The sequence below is a fragment of the Molossus molossus genome, unplaced genomic scaffold, assembly GCF_014108415.1.
Source record: "Molossus molossus isolate mMolMol1 unplaced genomic scaffold, mMolMol1.p scaffold_m16_p_4, whole genome shotgun sequence".
Classification (NCBI taxonomy): Eukaryota; Metazoa; Chordata; class Mammalia; order Chiroptera; family Molossidae; genus Molossus; species Molossus molossus.
This window is the reverse complement of record NW_023425377.1, coordinates 62882649-62898843: the sequence shown is the minus strand read 5'-3', so window position 1 is coordinate 62898843 and position 16195 is coordinate 62882649. Positions and strand designations below refer to the sequence as shown.

The 16195-nt window shown below is 42.0% G+C and overlaps 1 protein-coding gene across 2 annotated transcripts in view; it reads left to right on the top strand.

Annotated features, from left to right (window-relative positions):
• Window positions 1-16195, top strand: part of XPO7 (exportin 7) — a 37859-nt gene extending 21664 nt beyond the window's left edge. For both annotated transcript variants that reach the window (XM_036240189.1, XM_036240191.1), the window contains exons 16-28: window positions 1123-1203; window positions 2242-2305; window positions 2649-2757; window positions 3666-3772; window positions 6540-6628; window positions 7368-7475; window positions 10338-10420; window positions 10666-10880; window positions 11103-11241; window positions 12905-13065; window positions 13816-13914; window positions 14611-14738; window positions 15686-16195. In XM_036240189.1, the coding sequence (XP_036096082.1) occupies window positions 1123-1203; window positions 2242-2305; window positions 2649-2757; window positions 3666-3772; window positions 6540-6628; window positions 7368-7475; window positions 10338-10420; window positions 10666-10880; window positions 11103-11241; window positions 12905-13065; window positions 13816-13914; window positions 14611-14738; window positions 15686-15779 (1477 nt within the window). In that variant the 3' untranslated portion in view covers window positions 15780-16195. The remainder of the gene's footprint in view (window positions 1-1122; window positions 1204-2241; window positions 2306-2648; window positions 2758-3665; window positions 3773-6539; window positions 6629-7367; window positions 7476-10337; window positions 10421-10665; window positions 10881-11102; window positions 11242-12904; window positions 13066-13815; window positions 13915-14610; window positions 14739-15685) is intronic.

Genomic DNA, 16195 nt, shown 5'->3' with positions numbered 1-16195 from the left:
TGTTGCAACTGTAAAATGTGATCTTGGCATTGTGCTGCCAGTGCCTTGGTATTCCAGTATTGATCGTTTGCGTCAGAAAATTGTGCATTTTGAGTGTGTGACAAGCTGTGCTTAGAGATATGGCCCGGCCCCAGAGCATTCCAGGCTTGTACAGGCAAGGATTTAATTTTGTTTATGTGGAATCTCATTCAAAGCCTCTGGAATCACAGATGAAACCCTGTCGTGGCATTAGCAAAACGGCCCTGCCTCCCCAGTGATTGGTGCTCACTCAGCCTCTCGATCACCCTGCAGCCAGGGGTGCCCAGAGTGGGCACTCGCCTTCTGGTGCTGATTTTCACTAGACATGCCCCCCAGGAGGAGAGCCCCACTTTAAAACAGGCTTATTCCTCTCAAGAAGAATCACACCCTTTGAGAGCCTTGAATCTCCAAAATCTAATGCTATTGTTTGACTTGTCTTCAAAGTTGGAAGGAAGAAAGCTCCTAATTGGCCCTTTTTTTGTTTTGTTTTGTTTTTTTGTTTTTTTTTAAGTTGTGCCCCTTTGTGTACATTTTCCCCTTCTTTGGAGCTCAATTTATCAAAGCACACTCTAGGAGCCAAATTACCCAGGGCTGTGTGCAAAGTTGACATTTTGCTTCCTTCCAACCATCTCAATCCTAAACACTCATATCAATGAGCTGGTTAATAATTTAAAATGAAAAAAAGTAAAGGGGGTCTAAAGGACTCTGCCAGCCAAGAATTCAGAAGCAAGGGCTACTAGAATTCTGCAGCTGACAGTGGATGGTGCAGGTGCAGAATTGCATACGTCTGCATGTTATCACTGCCGCAGAAATCTCTTACCCTTGCTGCAGAAATCAGCCCTGGAGTGCCCCAGAATTCCAAGGGCCTGGGTATGGGCCAGTGTAGCTTTGGAACCAAGTAGTGAAGATTATCTGAAGGATAATTTTTCTAGTCAACCAAATGTAAGTACGGAGATTTTATACCCATTTTTTGTGGTTGTGATGTCTGTGAATTGGTGATGCAGATGTGTGGTGATTCGTGATGGGTGATTTTCTTCTCCCAGCTCTCAAGGAAATCAGGCAAATCAAAAGTGTCTCCTGTTTTTTTTTCTTTTTGTTCTCCAGCATCACCAACCTCAAGTACTGGGGCCGCTGTGAACCAATCACCTCCAAGACACTACAGCTTCTCAATGACCTCTCCATTGGATATCCTTTTCTAAGCCCGCTTCTGTGCACCATGGGAACCGTGGTATGCCGCCTCTTAGAAATCATGGCCGCCTGCTGTTTCCACTTTAATTTAGCTTTATGTGTAGTTAAGTCTCTTTCATTCTCCTAGGAACCAAAAGCAGTGCCCACACAGAATCCAGGAATAATTCCAGCCCCCAGAAGTGAGCCAACCCACAAGCTTAATAGTTTACTACAGATTTATCCCTGGCTATCTCTAGAAGCAACCTGATTACAGGCTTTGCAATAAAAGTAGTGGCTCTGCTTTCTCTAGACTTGGACTAGGTCTCCTGTAAAGTTGGAATTGCTCTAAGACAACCTCTCACAGCCAGGGATCTGCAAAAGAAGTAAACCCTAAAACTATTGAGTGACTTTTTTCTCAGTTCTCCCAAAGATTGTATATAGCTCGTACCATCCTAAGTGATTGGAGAGAAAGCCGATTGACCACACACATTGGCTGCCTCAGTAGTGCTTTAGAAGCCTCCTTGAGAAAAGCTGCTCTAGGATACGTATGGTTCCTGGGGAAACTCTGAGTTTTATCTGTCTTCTGACAGATAAGAGTTTGGGCCCTGGCAGGTTTGGCTCAGCAGTTAGAGCGTAGGCCTGAGGGTCCCGGGTTCGGTTCCCTTAAGGGCACGTACTTCAGTTGCAGTTTGTTCCTGCCTCGGCAACCAGTTGATGTGTCTCTTACATCAATGTTTCTCTCTCTCTCTCCCTCCCCCTCTCCTTCCCACTCTACCTGAAGATAAATGCAAAAATGTCCTCGGGTGAGGATAAAAATTAAAAAAAGGAGTTTGGTATGGGTATTCTCTTAATTGCTCAGTTAAATACTGCTTAGAAGAGAACACATTTTTTTTCCCCTTTGACAGTGTTATACTCAACTGGTTAAGAAAAATAAGATTATCTGGGTATGAGATTCATAGTAAAGAAACTATACTTAGGATGAAGTACAGTTTTATTCCACATTAAAGATTCTTGGTTTGCATTACACTTTCCTTGACCTTCTTCCTTTGTCTTTACATACAGTAGTGTAAGGAAACTAGTGAAACTGAGTGCGGTACAGTTCATGCTGAACAATCACACGGTGAGTGATCTTATCTTGGCCCCTCTTCCTGCTTCTGCTCCCCAGCCAAAGACTTCCAACTCCCACCACACTGCCAGCTTACACTTCCCTGTCCTCAGAACTGCTCTTTAACTCCATATAACATAAGTTATGGTGATGTCGCCTACTGTTCTTCACACTAAGATAAATTAGTTGTAGATAACAATAACAAATTAAAAAGTAGTTTTTAAAATAGCCCTTATACCCATAAGGAATGATGATGTAGCCATTAGCTTGAAAGGGCTAAGTAGTTCTAAAATTACTGGCTTGCATTCTGCCTCTAACCCATGTTTTTATCGTTTTAACTTGTTTTCTCTTTCATTAGAGTGAGCACTTTTCATTTTTGGGTATTAACAATCAGTCCAACCTGACAGACATGCGATGTCGGACTACCTTCTACACAGCACTTGGGCGTCTCCTCATGGTGGATTTAGGTACTGCAATAAATCCTAGAAGCTTATGAAGTAATCTGACATTGTTCTAAATCTCTACTTGAGGATAGAAAACCAGATTGGGGGTGGGGGTTCTTTTCTGATGTTTCAACAGGAACAAAACTATCTGAAATAATAGTCTGACTTCACCAAGAGTACATTGTGCAATTGTGGTCCCTGTATTTGGAAGAGAGTAACAGTATGCACGTGAAGTTTTCGGCCGATGTGCAGTGGTTTTAAAATTCTGCCCATATTTCTCATTTGTAAAATAAGGGAATTGGGAATTGAGATTCCTAAATGAATCTTGTTGGTCATATAACCCCACAAAACCTTTATTTCCCAGTTCAGTAGCACATATGAACCCAGTGGGCTTAAGCACCTTACTAGCTCTAGCTGTGATAGTAGCAGTTTATGGTCAGCAAATACCTGAAACAGAATAGCATCATCATAATTTTGAGCTATTTAAATTTAATCCTACTACAATGACATTAAATGTTTTAGGTTTGTGAAAGTTTACTGAAAAAAGGAAAATGTGAATAAAGCCTCTACATGCACCTGTTTTAAGTTTAAGTCACATCTAGTTCTCACTCAGCACTCAGTTCTTTCTCAGTTGACTATAGTTCTCACTTAAGGAAAAATAAATACCAGAGTACCTTGTACACATACATATGAATCTCTGGTAATTATCACTAAGTGTCGAAAAAATGTGAACATTCTGGACACGATTTCAGCTATTGTCTAGTTTAAAAACTTATATACATTTTATTCTGAAATTACTATGAATTGGGGTAATAAAGGGCCCCTTGATTTACCCTTGGGATCTGCACGTCTTTCATTCCATTTTATTTTCCATGTATACACAGCTTTGAGCTTTGTATATTGAGGTCACGTCCTGCTTGTTTCCCTTGTAGGAGAGGATGAAGATCAGTATGAGCAGTTCATGCTGCCACTCACAGCAGCATTTGAGGCTGTGGCCCAGATGTTTAGCACGAATAGTTTCAATGAGCAAGAGGCAAAGGTGAGTCCTTCACCTGCTGACTGGTTAGCTTCTAGTTGAGAGCGGTCCCTGATAGAGACTAGATTAGATTGCAATACAGAAAATAGTACTGATCCATAAATTTTCCACTGACTTAGCTTTTTATTTAATTTCTTGGACTCCTGGGATTTTGAAATAGAGGACTCAGTATGGATTTATAAACTATATTTACGTTAAAGCAGCCATTAGGATTTTTTTGTCTAAGTTTTTAAATGTATGAGCGTAAAGTTATTTTATGTATTTACATTGACTTATTATTCTCTGTCGTATCTTGAGTTTATGTCTCCTCTTCATTTTTAATACTCCTTATTAGTGCTTCCTCTTTTTTCTTTATCAGTCCTGCCAGAGATAGCTTAATTTCATTAGTCTTTATATTTTTTTTTACTGTTTTGTATTTCATTCACTTCTACTTTTAATCGTTGTATTTATGTATTTTTGTTGGGGTTATTCTGTTCCAACTTAACTTTTCAGTCCTATTTCCTAATAAAACCATTTAAGATTATAAATGTCCCTCTAGGTATATTACTCCAGAAGTTGTTTTTTAAATTGTGGTTTAAAAAAAACCATATAACATAAAATATACCATGTAATCATATTTAAGTATATAGTTCAGGAGCATTAAGTAGGTTCACATTGTTGTAGAACAGGTCTCCAGAATCCACAAGTTTTGATTTGTAACATTTTTATTATCATTAATTTTTTTGATTTTCTAATTTCCATTAAGATTTTATTGATACGTGAATCATTTAGAAGGGTTTATGAATTTCCATATATATGGAATTTTAAAGTTACTCTTATTGATTCCTGGCTTTCAAAATTGTCTTTTTTTTTTTTTACTCTTTTTTAATCCTCACCCAAGGATATGTTCATTGATTTTAGAGAGATGAAGTGGAAGAGAGAGAAACATCAAGTGGTTGCCTTTTGTACATGCCCCAACTGGAGACCAGACCCACAACCTGGATATGTGCCCTGTCTGGGAATTGAACCTGCGACCTTTCAGTGTTTGGGATGGTGCTCCAAAGAACCTAACCACACCAGCGAGGGCAAAATTGTCACTTTTAGATTTTTGCTTTCCTCAAGTTTTTACTTCACGCACATCAACACCTCTTACTTATAGATCTCTATACCAAAGCCAGAAGACACTGTGCTATTATGATTTGTAGGGCGTATTTTGGAGCTACCAAATGGGTATTGCCCCCCAAGATACCAGGTTTTACCTGGCATTCTCAGATGCTCCTTTTCATCTTTAGAAAGCCTCTTTGTTTTCTGTCTCCAAGTCAGCAGGGAAGTCAGCAACACCACTTGGTCCACCTATCTCTCCTTTTCCTATCAGTGTTTGGAGTCTGAGATGGGCACCATTCAAAGCTAAGTTAGTGTGGCACATCAGAAATGCAGGCAAGCAGAATTAGTGAGAAGAGCCATCACGTCCAGGAGCTACAGCTGTTACCAGAACTGTATTGTGCCTGATGTAACAAGTCTTCTAGACTAACCATGTCTTAGACCTGAAAAGTGAGCTCATGGTATCAGTTTAGGGATAGAACTGTTTGCTTAAAGCAAGCTATTAGCAGAAGTACAGATGAGTTAACAAATGAGTCAGGATACACAAATGTGCTACCTCCTTGAGCCTACTGATGACTGTTAGCTTTTAAAGGAAGTCTTACTGATGTTCAGGGACCACAAGTCAAAGTTCTTTTGAGAAAGAAAGCACTGGATTGGAGTCTTGGTGCTATGAGTCCTAATCCTGGCCCTCTTGCCACCTAGCAGCATGACTACAGGCAAGTTAGTTGACCTCTCTGGGCGTCAGTCTCTTTCTGAATAAGTATCGTGTAGTACTTTTCAGCTCCAAGATTTGACACATCAGTCTTATTTCCAGGAACCCTGTCGACTCCTTTGTCTTCCTCCTGGCAGGGTCTGCATTTGAGGGGCACTGGTGCTGCTGATATTACTGTGTCACTAGGTGTGGTGCCAGACCTTTAGGATATGTGATTCTTCTACCTCTTCATTTTGCCCTTTTCAGTTTTTACATGATTTATCACATTGATATCTTAAAACTTTGTCAGCCTCTATTTTTGCTGTGATGGGCTAGGGACCATCCCTTTTTCATAGTATAATAAGGTTCTAAAACTAATTTTCCAAGGTAAAAAATTTCATTCTAATATGGAAGAAATCGATTCTGAATATTTGGGAAGAAGTGTTTGTTTGTTTTCATTGCATTTATTAGGGTGACATTGTTTCTCAAAACCATATAGGTTTCAAGTGTACAACTCAATAAAACATTGTCTGCACACTGCATCATGCACTTATCACCCCAAGCAAAGTCTCTTTCCATCCCTATTTTCCTTCCCTTTGCCCACCTCCACCTAGCCCCCAACCCCCTTTCCTTATGTATATATTTTTTAGCTAATCCCTTCCCCTTCTTTCATCCATTCCCCCTCCCTTCTGACAGCTGTCAATCTGTTCCAATGTATCCATGCCTGTTTCTATTTTGTTCATCAGTTTATGTTGTTCACTAGATTCCACATGTATGAGATCGTACGGTATTTGTCTTTCTCTGACCAGCTCATTTCACTTAGCATAATCATCTCCAGGTTCATCCATGCTGTCACAAAAAGTAAGATTTCTGGGAAGGAGTATTTGTTGAACAATGGGAGGAAGAATCTGATTACAGATATGTGAAGTCCCCATCAGGTGGTTGGTTATAGGTTTACTTTTTCTTCCATTTTTAACATATTTTTGCCTTCTACAACAGCGAACTCTAGTTGGCCTGGTAAGAGACCTGAGAGGGATAGCTTTTGCCTTCAATGCCAAGACCAGCTTCATGATGCTGTTTGAATGGATGTATCCTAACATGAATCACAGCTAGCCTTAACTGAAGTTTGAATGAGCGATGGGGTCATCCGGGAAGGAGGTGGGGAGGAGTGAGTGGTAAGGCAAAGAAGGTGAAGAGTTACCCAGAAGACCTGGCATGTATATATCTTATAAACCACCATTCCATAATGGTCTGATGACATAATCTGTCTGCTCTGGCCATTGAGATTGAGAGATGAAGGAGTTAGTTTCCTAGTTTCTCTTTTAGTCCCAGATATAAATGCCTATGAAACTATCCCACTATGGAACTTTTGCACATAAATTTTACTACACTTAAGAAAGAGAAACACTTCAATCTACTAAAAGACAGCTTTACTAGGAATTATAAAATTTAACCTTACTGACTTCATAATTTGAACAGATCATTTCAAATCTGAATGCCTATTTCTCCAATGTTGTGTAACAGAAATAGCTGATTCCCAGTTATACACAAGTGGTAAGAGAGTAAATAACAGTGTGAAATGCACTGTGCTCTTCAGAAGAAAGGCATTATGTAAATGACAGTGTATTGTTAGGTACCTGTTACAAGTTAAAGGGCACACAGTCACTTGAGCACCTTCTGGTTAGAAAGACTCCCAAGACTAGCAAGCAAGAGACAGGATATTAGAGAACTGTAATCTGACAGTGTATACTTGGCCAGAGCTGAGAAATTATTTTAAATTCTGTACCTCTCTGGATTCAAAATTCTTCCTTAGCTTTTCATTTACAGATACCCATCCTACATGCCGATTCTTCAGCGGGCAATTGAGCTGTGGTACCATGATCCGGCCTGTACCACACCTGTGCTCAAGCTGATGGCTGAATTAGTTCATAACAGGTAAGGAGGAGGAAGATTGTAAAGGGGCACAACTGCCCTTTTAGCTGGGACAGCCCTAAGAGAATTTGCTTTATCTGGTGTTTTGAGCAGATTGTGGAAGAGGATACGGTTCACTGCTATCAAAATTTTCAGGAAATAAGTCACTTTAAAGACAGTGTCACACTATACATTCTTATGAGAAGTGAATTTGGCAACCAAGATTTTGATTTCCCTGCCCACACGTAAAAGTTAACATTGGGTAATGATGCCATGCCCATCACATTTCATAGAGACAATTGAGAGGGATGTGGGACACATTAAAATACCCTTTCTTACAGCTGGGTCAGTAAAGATTTACTTTAAAAGAAAGCGAGCCCTAGCTAGTTTGGCTCAGCGGTTAGAGCGTTGGCCTACAGACCAAAGGGTGGCAGGTTTGATTCCTGGTCAAGGGCATGTACCTGGGTTGCAGTTTCAATCCTTGGCCCCAGTTGGGGGTCGTGTTTCAGGCAACTAATCGATTTGTCTCCCTCACATCAATGTTTCTCTCTCCCTCCCACTCTGTCTAGAAGATCAATGGAAAAATATCCTCGGTTGAGGATTTTTTAAAAAAGAAGAAAGTGAGAACAAATTTTAAAATACCTAATTGTTAGATTTTCCCAATGATTTAGGGATGGAGAAAAAGAAAAATCCAGCACTTTTAACTTAAGTAGAATTTCAGATCTGTGTATCTGCCTCTTGTGGCACTCCTTAGAGAATAATTTTTAAAACTACCTTGGTGGGGGAGTAGGTAATATTCAAAGATGTTACTTCCCATGGGGCTTATAGTCAGGAGTTACTCATTTATAAAATAGGTATTTGAGAGCATCTACTCTTTGCCAGGCAATTTCCTAAGCTATTGTGCTAGACAAAACCTTAGATATTACATTCTCAGGGGATGACAGACAGTAAAACAAGTATGGACAACCATTTCATTTTTTAATCCTAACCCAGGACATTTTTTGTTCAGATAGAGTGGGAGGGAGAGAGAGGAAGAGAGAGAGAGAAACATTGACATGAAAGGGACACATCGAGTGGCTGCCACCCGCAGGACCCAACCAGGACCCGCGACAAACCACAACCGAGGCACGTGCCCCCCACGGGAACCGAACCCGGGTCTCTCCAGACCGCAGGCCAACGCTTTAACCTCTGAGCCAAACCGGCCAGGGCTGGACAACCATTTCAGATAGTGGAAAGGGCTAGGGAAAAAATACGGTACTAAAACAAAGGAATTGAAGGAGACGGGGGTCAGAGAGGTGATGTTTAAGCTGGGATCTGAATGACAAGGAGAATTCTGGCTGCCCTGCAGAGACGGGGGAAAGAGCATTCTAAACAGAGAAAACAACTGCAAAAGTCTAGATAATGATGAGCTTGCGGGGACTCGAGACAAAAATGCCAATGGAGGGAACATGGTGAATGAGAGAGGCCATGGCCGGCAGTGTCGAGCAGACAGGCAGAGGCCGAGCCTACAGGACTTCGTAGCACTGTAGTAAAGAGTGGACATGGCCCTGGCTGGTTTGGTTCAGCGGTTAGAGCATCGGCCTGCGGTCCTGAGAGACCCGGGTTCGGTTCCCGCTAAGGGCGCGTACCTCGGTTGCAGTTTGTCCCCGGCCCTAGTCGGTTGTGCGGGTGGCAGCCACTCGATGTGTCCCTTTCACGTCGATGTTTCTCTCTCTCTCTCTGTTCCTGTCTCTCCCTCCCACTCTACCTGAACAAAAAATGGAAAAATGTCCTTGGGTGAGGATAAAAAAAAATATAAAAAAAAAAAAAAAAAAAAAAGAGTGGACATGTGTTCCCGTTACCGTGGGAAGCTGCTGAAGTATTGTAAGTAGGAAATTAAAGTGATTTCATTTGCATTATTTAAAGGTACCGTTTTAGCTACCCTGTGAAGAATGAGACTGTGAGCAGGGAGAGTGGAAGCACTCGGCATATTGTAGACTAGATCTGGATGGACTCAGCATGGGGAGGGATGGAAGGAAGGACTCCTGGGTATGAGACCCTACAACTACAGTCAGTAAAACTCATTAAAAGGCAGAGCAAATCAAGGAGAAGTTGCTCTGGTCTAGGGAACCAGTCAGGAACTCAGAGCTCCAGTTGGTTCAAAATGTTTGCCTTCCCTGCCTGACTTGTGTCATTCCCCAGTCCCTTTGCAGCTTCTCTCCATGTAAAGTCACAGTGCGTGCACCCTCCCTTAGTTGCCACCAAAGCTATAAAGGTAAATGTAGATTAATGTCTAAAGGCTGGGAATTAGTGCTACCAAGAAGTGATGCTGGTAGAAGCGCTGCTTTCATTAAATAAAACAATTTTAAGAATAATCTTACCTACTGCCTCATTTTTTTGTTTCCTTTAAATGTTTTCAATTTAAGCAGCAAAACTTGAATCTAGCATGTTGGTCTTCGAGAGATAAGCTATATCACTGATTAAATATCTTTGATCAACTTGGTTATTTCACATTAGGATAGAGAATCTGTACATCTTTTTTTAAATCCTCACCCGAGGATATTTTTCCATTTATTTTCAGATAGAGTGGGAGGGAGGGATAGAGTGAGAGAAAGAGGAAGAGAGAGAGAAACACCGATGTGACACATCAATTGGTTGCATCCCACACAACTGCATCCAGGGCTGGGACCAAACTGCAACCAGGGTATGTGCCCTTGACCGGAATTGAACCCGCGACTCTTCGGTCTGCGGGCCAATGCTTTACCCACTGAGCCAAACCAGCCAGGGCGGGAATTTGCACATCATGATGCACAGGAATCACCCATAATACTGAGGTGAGAGCCTGGAGTACCCCAGTCTTCTAGCAGCATACCTCTGATTTTCTCTTCTTCTCTGTTCTCTGCCCAGATCCCAGCGACTCCAGTTTGATGTCTCTTCCCCCAATGGCATTTTACTCTTCAGAGAAACTAGCAAGATGATCACAATGTATGGTAAGTGGTTTAGAGGAGCATAGCCCTGAAAGTGAGTTCCAGATCCATCTCCGCACTCGATGTGTATAGGTCTCAGCTGGCTCTGCGGTGGCCAGAACAGCATTGCTGTGTGTGCTATTGCTCATGCGTTTGTGCTGCAATGTCAGCTGGCACCACGGGCTTTGGAGAGGGATGGCTGAGTTGGTCTATAAACTAGTCATTGTAATGTCGTTAAGTAAATATATATACATCACATGTCTACTCAGGCAATCGCATCCTGACACTAGGAGAGGTCCCAAAGGATCAGGTCTATGCACTGAAGCTCAAGGGCATTTCCATCTGCTTCTCCATGCTGAAGGCTGCTCTCAGTGGGAGTTATGTCAACTTTGGAGTCTTTCGTCTCTATGGAGACGATGCCCTGGACAATGCTCTCCAGACCTTCATCAAGCTGCTTCTCTCCATTCCCCACAGTGATCTCCTGGTAAGCCTTAAGCTTCATGGACAGGCTCTGACCCTTCATGTGCAGTCTTTTCTTGGCCTGACACTATGATTGAACAGTTCTCTGGAGAACTATAAGCTAGCTCCAACTACATCTTTTGTTTCCCCATCTGAAGGGACTGGGCTCTTTTATTTAAGATCTTGCTCCCTGCATACTGAGGTGCACAGCGCCTAAGCTGATTTTTGTTTTCCTGTTTTTCCCCAGGATTACCCCAAGCTCAGCCAGTCTTACTATTCACTACTGGAAGTCCTGACACAGGACCACATGAACTTTATTGCTAGCCTGGAACCTCACGTCATCATGTATATTCTCTCTTCCATATCTGAAGGACTTACTGCACTTGGTAAGCACCTGGGGTGGTAGGTTTGTTTTTACCACTTAACAGAAAGCGAATATCTTGCCCCAGTATCCAAAGGATTACTGCTGTGGGGAATTGGCCTACCAACAGAGCACATAACTCTTGGGTACATTCTCATCCAGCACATACTCACTTATTCCTTCCTAAGGACCAGGCATATACTAAGCACTGAGGATACAGTAATTAGTAACACATAGACCCTATCTGTTAAGACCTTTTTATTTGTGAATGAAACAGACATGTAAACAGACAACTGCCTATTCACTTACCCAGGACAGTAGTGGGAAGTTCTGTGGGAGCTCTCAGGACGCACCCCTAAACTCCTGGATTTCAGGAGGGAAGTCAAGGAAAACTGACGAAAGAACTGATATCAAAGTGTAAGCCTTAAAAGCTGAACAGGTGTTACCAGGTTAGTGGGGAAGGCTTCCTGGCAGCAGGAACCACAAGTACTAGAACCTAGAGGCAAGAAAAACTGAAATCCAGATGTCTGCACATCGGTGCCGAAGAGAATAAAGAGGAATGAAGTTGGAGAGAGACAGGCAGGGCACATTTGGAGATCACAAGGGCGGCCCTGAGCCATATCAGAGTGTGTGGGTTCTGTCCTGAGGCGGCGAGGCTATGAGAGAGCTTTAGACAGCCCACTCCGTAAGTTTTCCATCCTCTTCCAGCTGATTCCTGTCAACCATTCTGTCCCCAGGATGCCTTCCAGCAATTTTTGTACGTGTTCAGAATAAAATACACTTTTATATTAGGCTGAGCAAAACATAAATAGGAAGATTAAATCAACTACAAAGTAAATATACATTGCAAATTCATAGAATGACTTTTGGGTTATCAGCTGGGTGCACAGCCATATGTAGGGCAGTCCAGCCAGGGTAGCAGACCCTGCTTTGGAAGGCTGCTTTATAACTTCTTAAAAATGGAGGGTTACTCTTTAAGGGCTCATCCCTTAGTCCCCAGCCTGTGCCTCTCCGGGTTCAGAGCTCTGTGCACAGGCTGTGCTTAAGTGTCATCTCTGTGACATGCACAGATGAGTCTACAGCCCCAACTGCAGTCGCCGATGTGCTTCAGAGACCAATGAATCATACAGCAACCCACTAACAAATTGCAGGTGTTAGTAGGCCATACTTAGCTGGGCTTAATGCCATCCCCAGGTAACTCACAGCTCAGACTTCTGGGATTCTCATCACTAGCAGTGTAATCTTGAGGCAAGTCAGAACCTCTCCAAGCTTCACTTGACTCATTTGTAAAACAGCATGCCTATCTCCTGAAGTTCTTGAGAGGATAAATTAGAGATTGTATCTATAAAGTCCTTAACACAGTATCTGGCACAATAAAAGTACTTGCTACATGTGAGCTGTTTATTTTTTATAAACAGAAGCAGAAGACATATATCCACACTACATTGAGTCATTAATTTCAATAATATTTATTTATAGTATTATCACACACTCACTTTCAAACTTAGAATTTGACCTATGTTAAGGGTGAGAGGTTAACAGAAAGCATACCGAGCAGTGGCCTTGGCTGACCTGGTCACGGTTCCCAGTCTGGCTGGGTGCCTCTGTGATCTCAGCTAAGGGCAGTTGTGTTTGCCCAAGTCACCATCAGTGTCTCTGCTGTGTTCCACCCCAACCCCTTGTTCCAGACACCATGGTATGCACAGGCTGCTGCTCCTGCCTGGACCACATTGTGACATACCTCTTCAAGCAGCTGTCGCGTAGCACCAAGAAGAGGACAACACCTCTGAACCAGGAGAGTGACCGCTTTCTGCATATCATGCAGCAACATCCAGAGATGATCCAGCAGGTAAATAACGTGAGGGTTAGTTAGTAGGCAGTGTGGGGTGTCCCACAGGAAAGGAATCTCTCTTCAAGAGAGGAGAGGCCAAGCAAGGTAATGAGTCTGACTAATACCTCACCAGACTAATGCTGCCTGGGTGAAGTTTATACCTTAAAATTAGGATAGATTTTGTGTGTGCAGAGTAATCATCGGATATAGAAATCTGAGTGTCACAACCACCTCTGTGCTTTGGGCCTATCCCATGAGCACTATCCTCCTCCCATAACAATGACTTTGCTCCCCTGTGGCTATAAATGGAGCATGAGTTAGCAGAGTCCAGCCATAAAGCTTGTTACTCCCATATCTCGTCTTTTTCTACATTATTCTCTAAGGAAGCAGTGAAATAATTCACATTCCCATCACACCCCCAAAATGTTATAAAGCTGTCTCCTCTGAGATAAGTGCAAGGAGCTACAGTACAAAGTGATTTTGCACTATAATCATTGCTTGACTGATCCCATTTTCCACGAATCAGGGTGAACTGAGGAGGTCCATTTTAAAATGAATTATCAAACCAATTTAAAGAACAAAAAAGGAAATTTCTTAGAAGAAAAACTTACCTTGTAGTAGAAAATTAAAATGAAGCTGCACGAAATATTTGTCTGGTTTACCCTAGACAAAAAAGGCTTCCACCCTAATAAACTTCTTTATTTGGAATCTGTAATTCTGTCTTGGGTAATCACCACTAGGTCACTGCTTCACATTCTCCATTTCCAGATGTTGTCAACAGTGCTGAACATCATCATCTTTGAAGACTGTAGGAACCAATGGTCTATGTCCCGACCCCTACTTGGCTTGATACTACTTAATGAAAAGGTAAGCAAGCTGGCTCCTTGATACCCTGAGCCAGAAGCAGGTAGGTGCACATTTTTTCAGGACACTGTGAGAAATACAGAAACATCCCACGGTGAGATATTTGTGCTTTGAACAATAATCTCTTACCTGGTGGAGGTCAGCACGTGACAGGTCAAAGGTAAAGGATGAGGAAGTGTTATAAGGAGAGTGTACATTTGGAAATCAAAGCTCCAGCTCTGCTGTTAACAAACCACATAAGCTGAGAGTTCCATAAAAGAAGAATCTGGATTATAGGACATTTAGAGGGTTTACAGAGTTTAAATTCTTGGTGTTTAAGTGAAATAAAGATACATTATCCTGCCCAGCTGGTGTGGCTCAGTGGACTGAGTGTCGCCCCATGGACTGAGAGGTCCCTGTTTAATTCCTGGTCAGGGCACATGTCCAGGTTGCGGGCTCGAATGCCAGGAGTGGGGGCGTGCAGGAGATGGCCCATCCATGTTTATATCTATCCCTCTCTCTAAAAAAATAAAAACATATATATTTTTAAAAGATACATTATCCTGCAAGTGCTTGCTTGAATTAAAAGAAAAGAGAGTTATCCGACTTTAGTAGATATTCCATTCTTGGAGAACATTCCTTCGACCCTACAGATGATGGAGGACTAATCTGCCTTTCCCCATCTTTTCTCCTTACCCTGTCTCACTCCTGGCCCCACAGTATTTTTCTGACCTAAGGAACAGTATCGTGAACAGCCAGCCTCCAGAGAAGCAGCAGGCTATGCATTTGTGTTTTGAAAACTTGATGGAGGGCATAGAGCGAAATCTTCTAACAAAAAACAGAGACAGGTGAGTGTGCAGGGCCCAAGAAATCCTAGGCGATGGAGTGTGTTTCAGATCATTGAAACTAGGGAGATCCCTCATCTTAGAGGCCATTTAAGCAGTGCTGTCCAATAGAAAGGCAAGCCACATAAGTAATTTTAAGCAGCCACATTTTTAAAAGGTAAAAAGAAAGAGACAAATTTTATTTTAATGTATTTTATGTAACCCATTATATCAAAAATGTCAGTGTAATTAATATTTTTAAATTGAGAATTTTAACATTTGTTTTATTGTACTAAGTTCAAGATCCTATATATTTTATACTTACATGGCATCTCAATTCAGATGTTAAATTTTCATCAAAAATATTTGAATTATATTGCGATTTCATAAAACTTACAGATGACAAAGTGTTTCCCCATACTGAAGTTGTTCCAAACACACTTAGAAGTTCTCCAATAACTGAATTGAATGATAGATTTTTCTAGATTAATTTTTAAATTTTATTTTACTTTCATTTAAGATGTAACATTTTAAATGTAATTAATTAAGGTGTGATTGGAGAACTGAATTTTAATTTCATTTTATTTGAATCAGTTCCTCATTGCACTGGGCAAAATTCAAGTGCTCAGGAGCCACATGAGAGAGTAACTACCATATGGATAGCATAGCTCTACACCATAGGTTTCTTAGGCATTAAGAAATGAAGTAGTTTTATCCTCTTCCTTTGTGAAGGGTATTTCCTGCCTCTGTCGCTAAGATTCCTTTTGTTCTGCCATGAAGTTTCACGTAGAAGGGGGCAGAAAACTAGCCCAACTTTCCCTTAGTCTTAAGACTGATATTTACTGACCTTAGAAAGACAACCCATCAATCCATACGGTTCTGCCTCTCAGTGGCCACTTGTCTGCTAGAAACACTGTAAGCAAAGACCTTTCCCTTTCATCCTCCTCCCACCTACATGCACCCTCTCTTAGGTTCACCCAGAACCTGTCAGCATTCCGTCGAGAAGTCAACGACTCGATGAAGAATTCCACTTATGGCGTGAATAGCAATGACATGATGAGCTGACACCTCCTCGGACTCTACTGTACAGAGCAGCATCCCTTTGGTCTGGCCCAGAGGGGCAAACAATTACAAGGGAGAGGGCCTGGCTGATCCCGGCTCCCTCCTCCAGGAGTGTGGGGCAAATGGCAGATGTCAACTAGCTGTTTCCCCAGGGAATTAGGGGTGTGAGTGCACTCACTAGGGGGCAGGACGCTGCTGGTTCTTGGGGGATGGGGTGGGAAGGGTGGTGGGAGGAGATAGAGACACAAATATGTGAGACTCCAGCCCCCTCTCCTGGGGCCACCCAAAGGCGAAGAACCCCCAGTGTCCTGCCACAACCTGCCTTGTAAAAACATGTACATTTTTTCATAACATTTTGAACAAGGTTTATATTGACTCAAGTTTAAAAAAAAAAAATGTGTGACTGAAAAATTTTTACA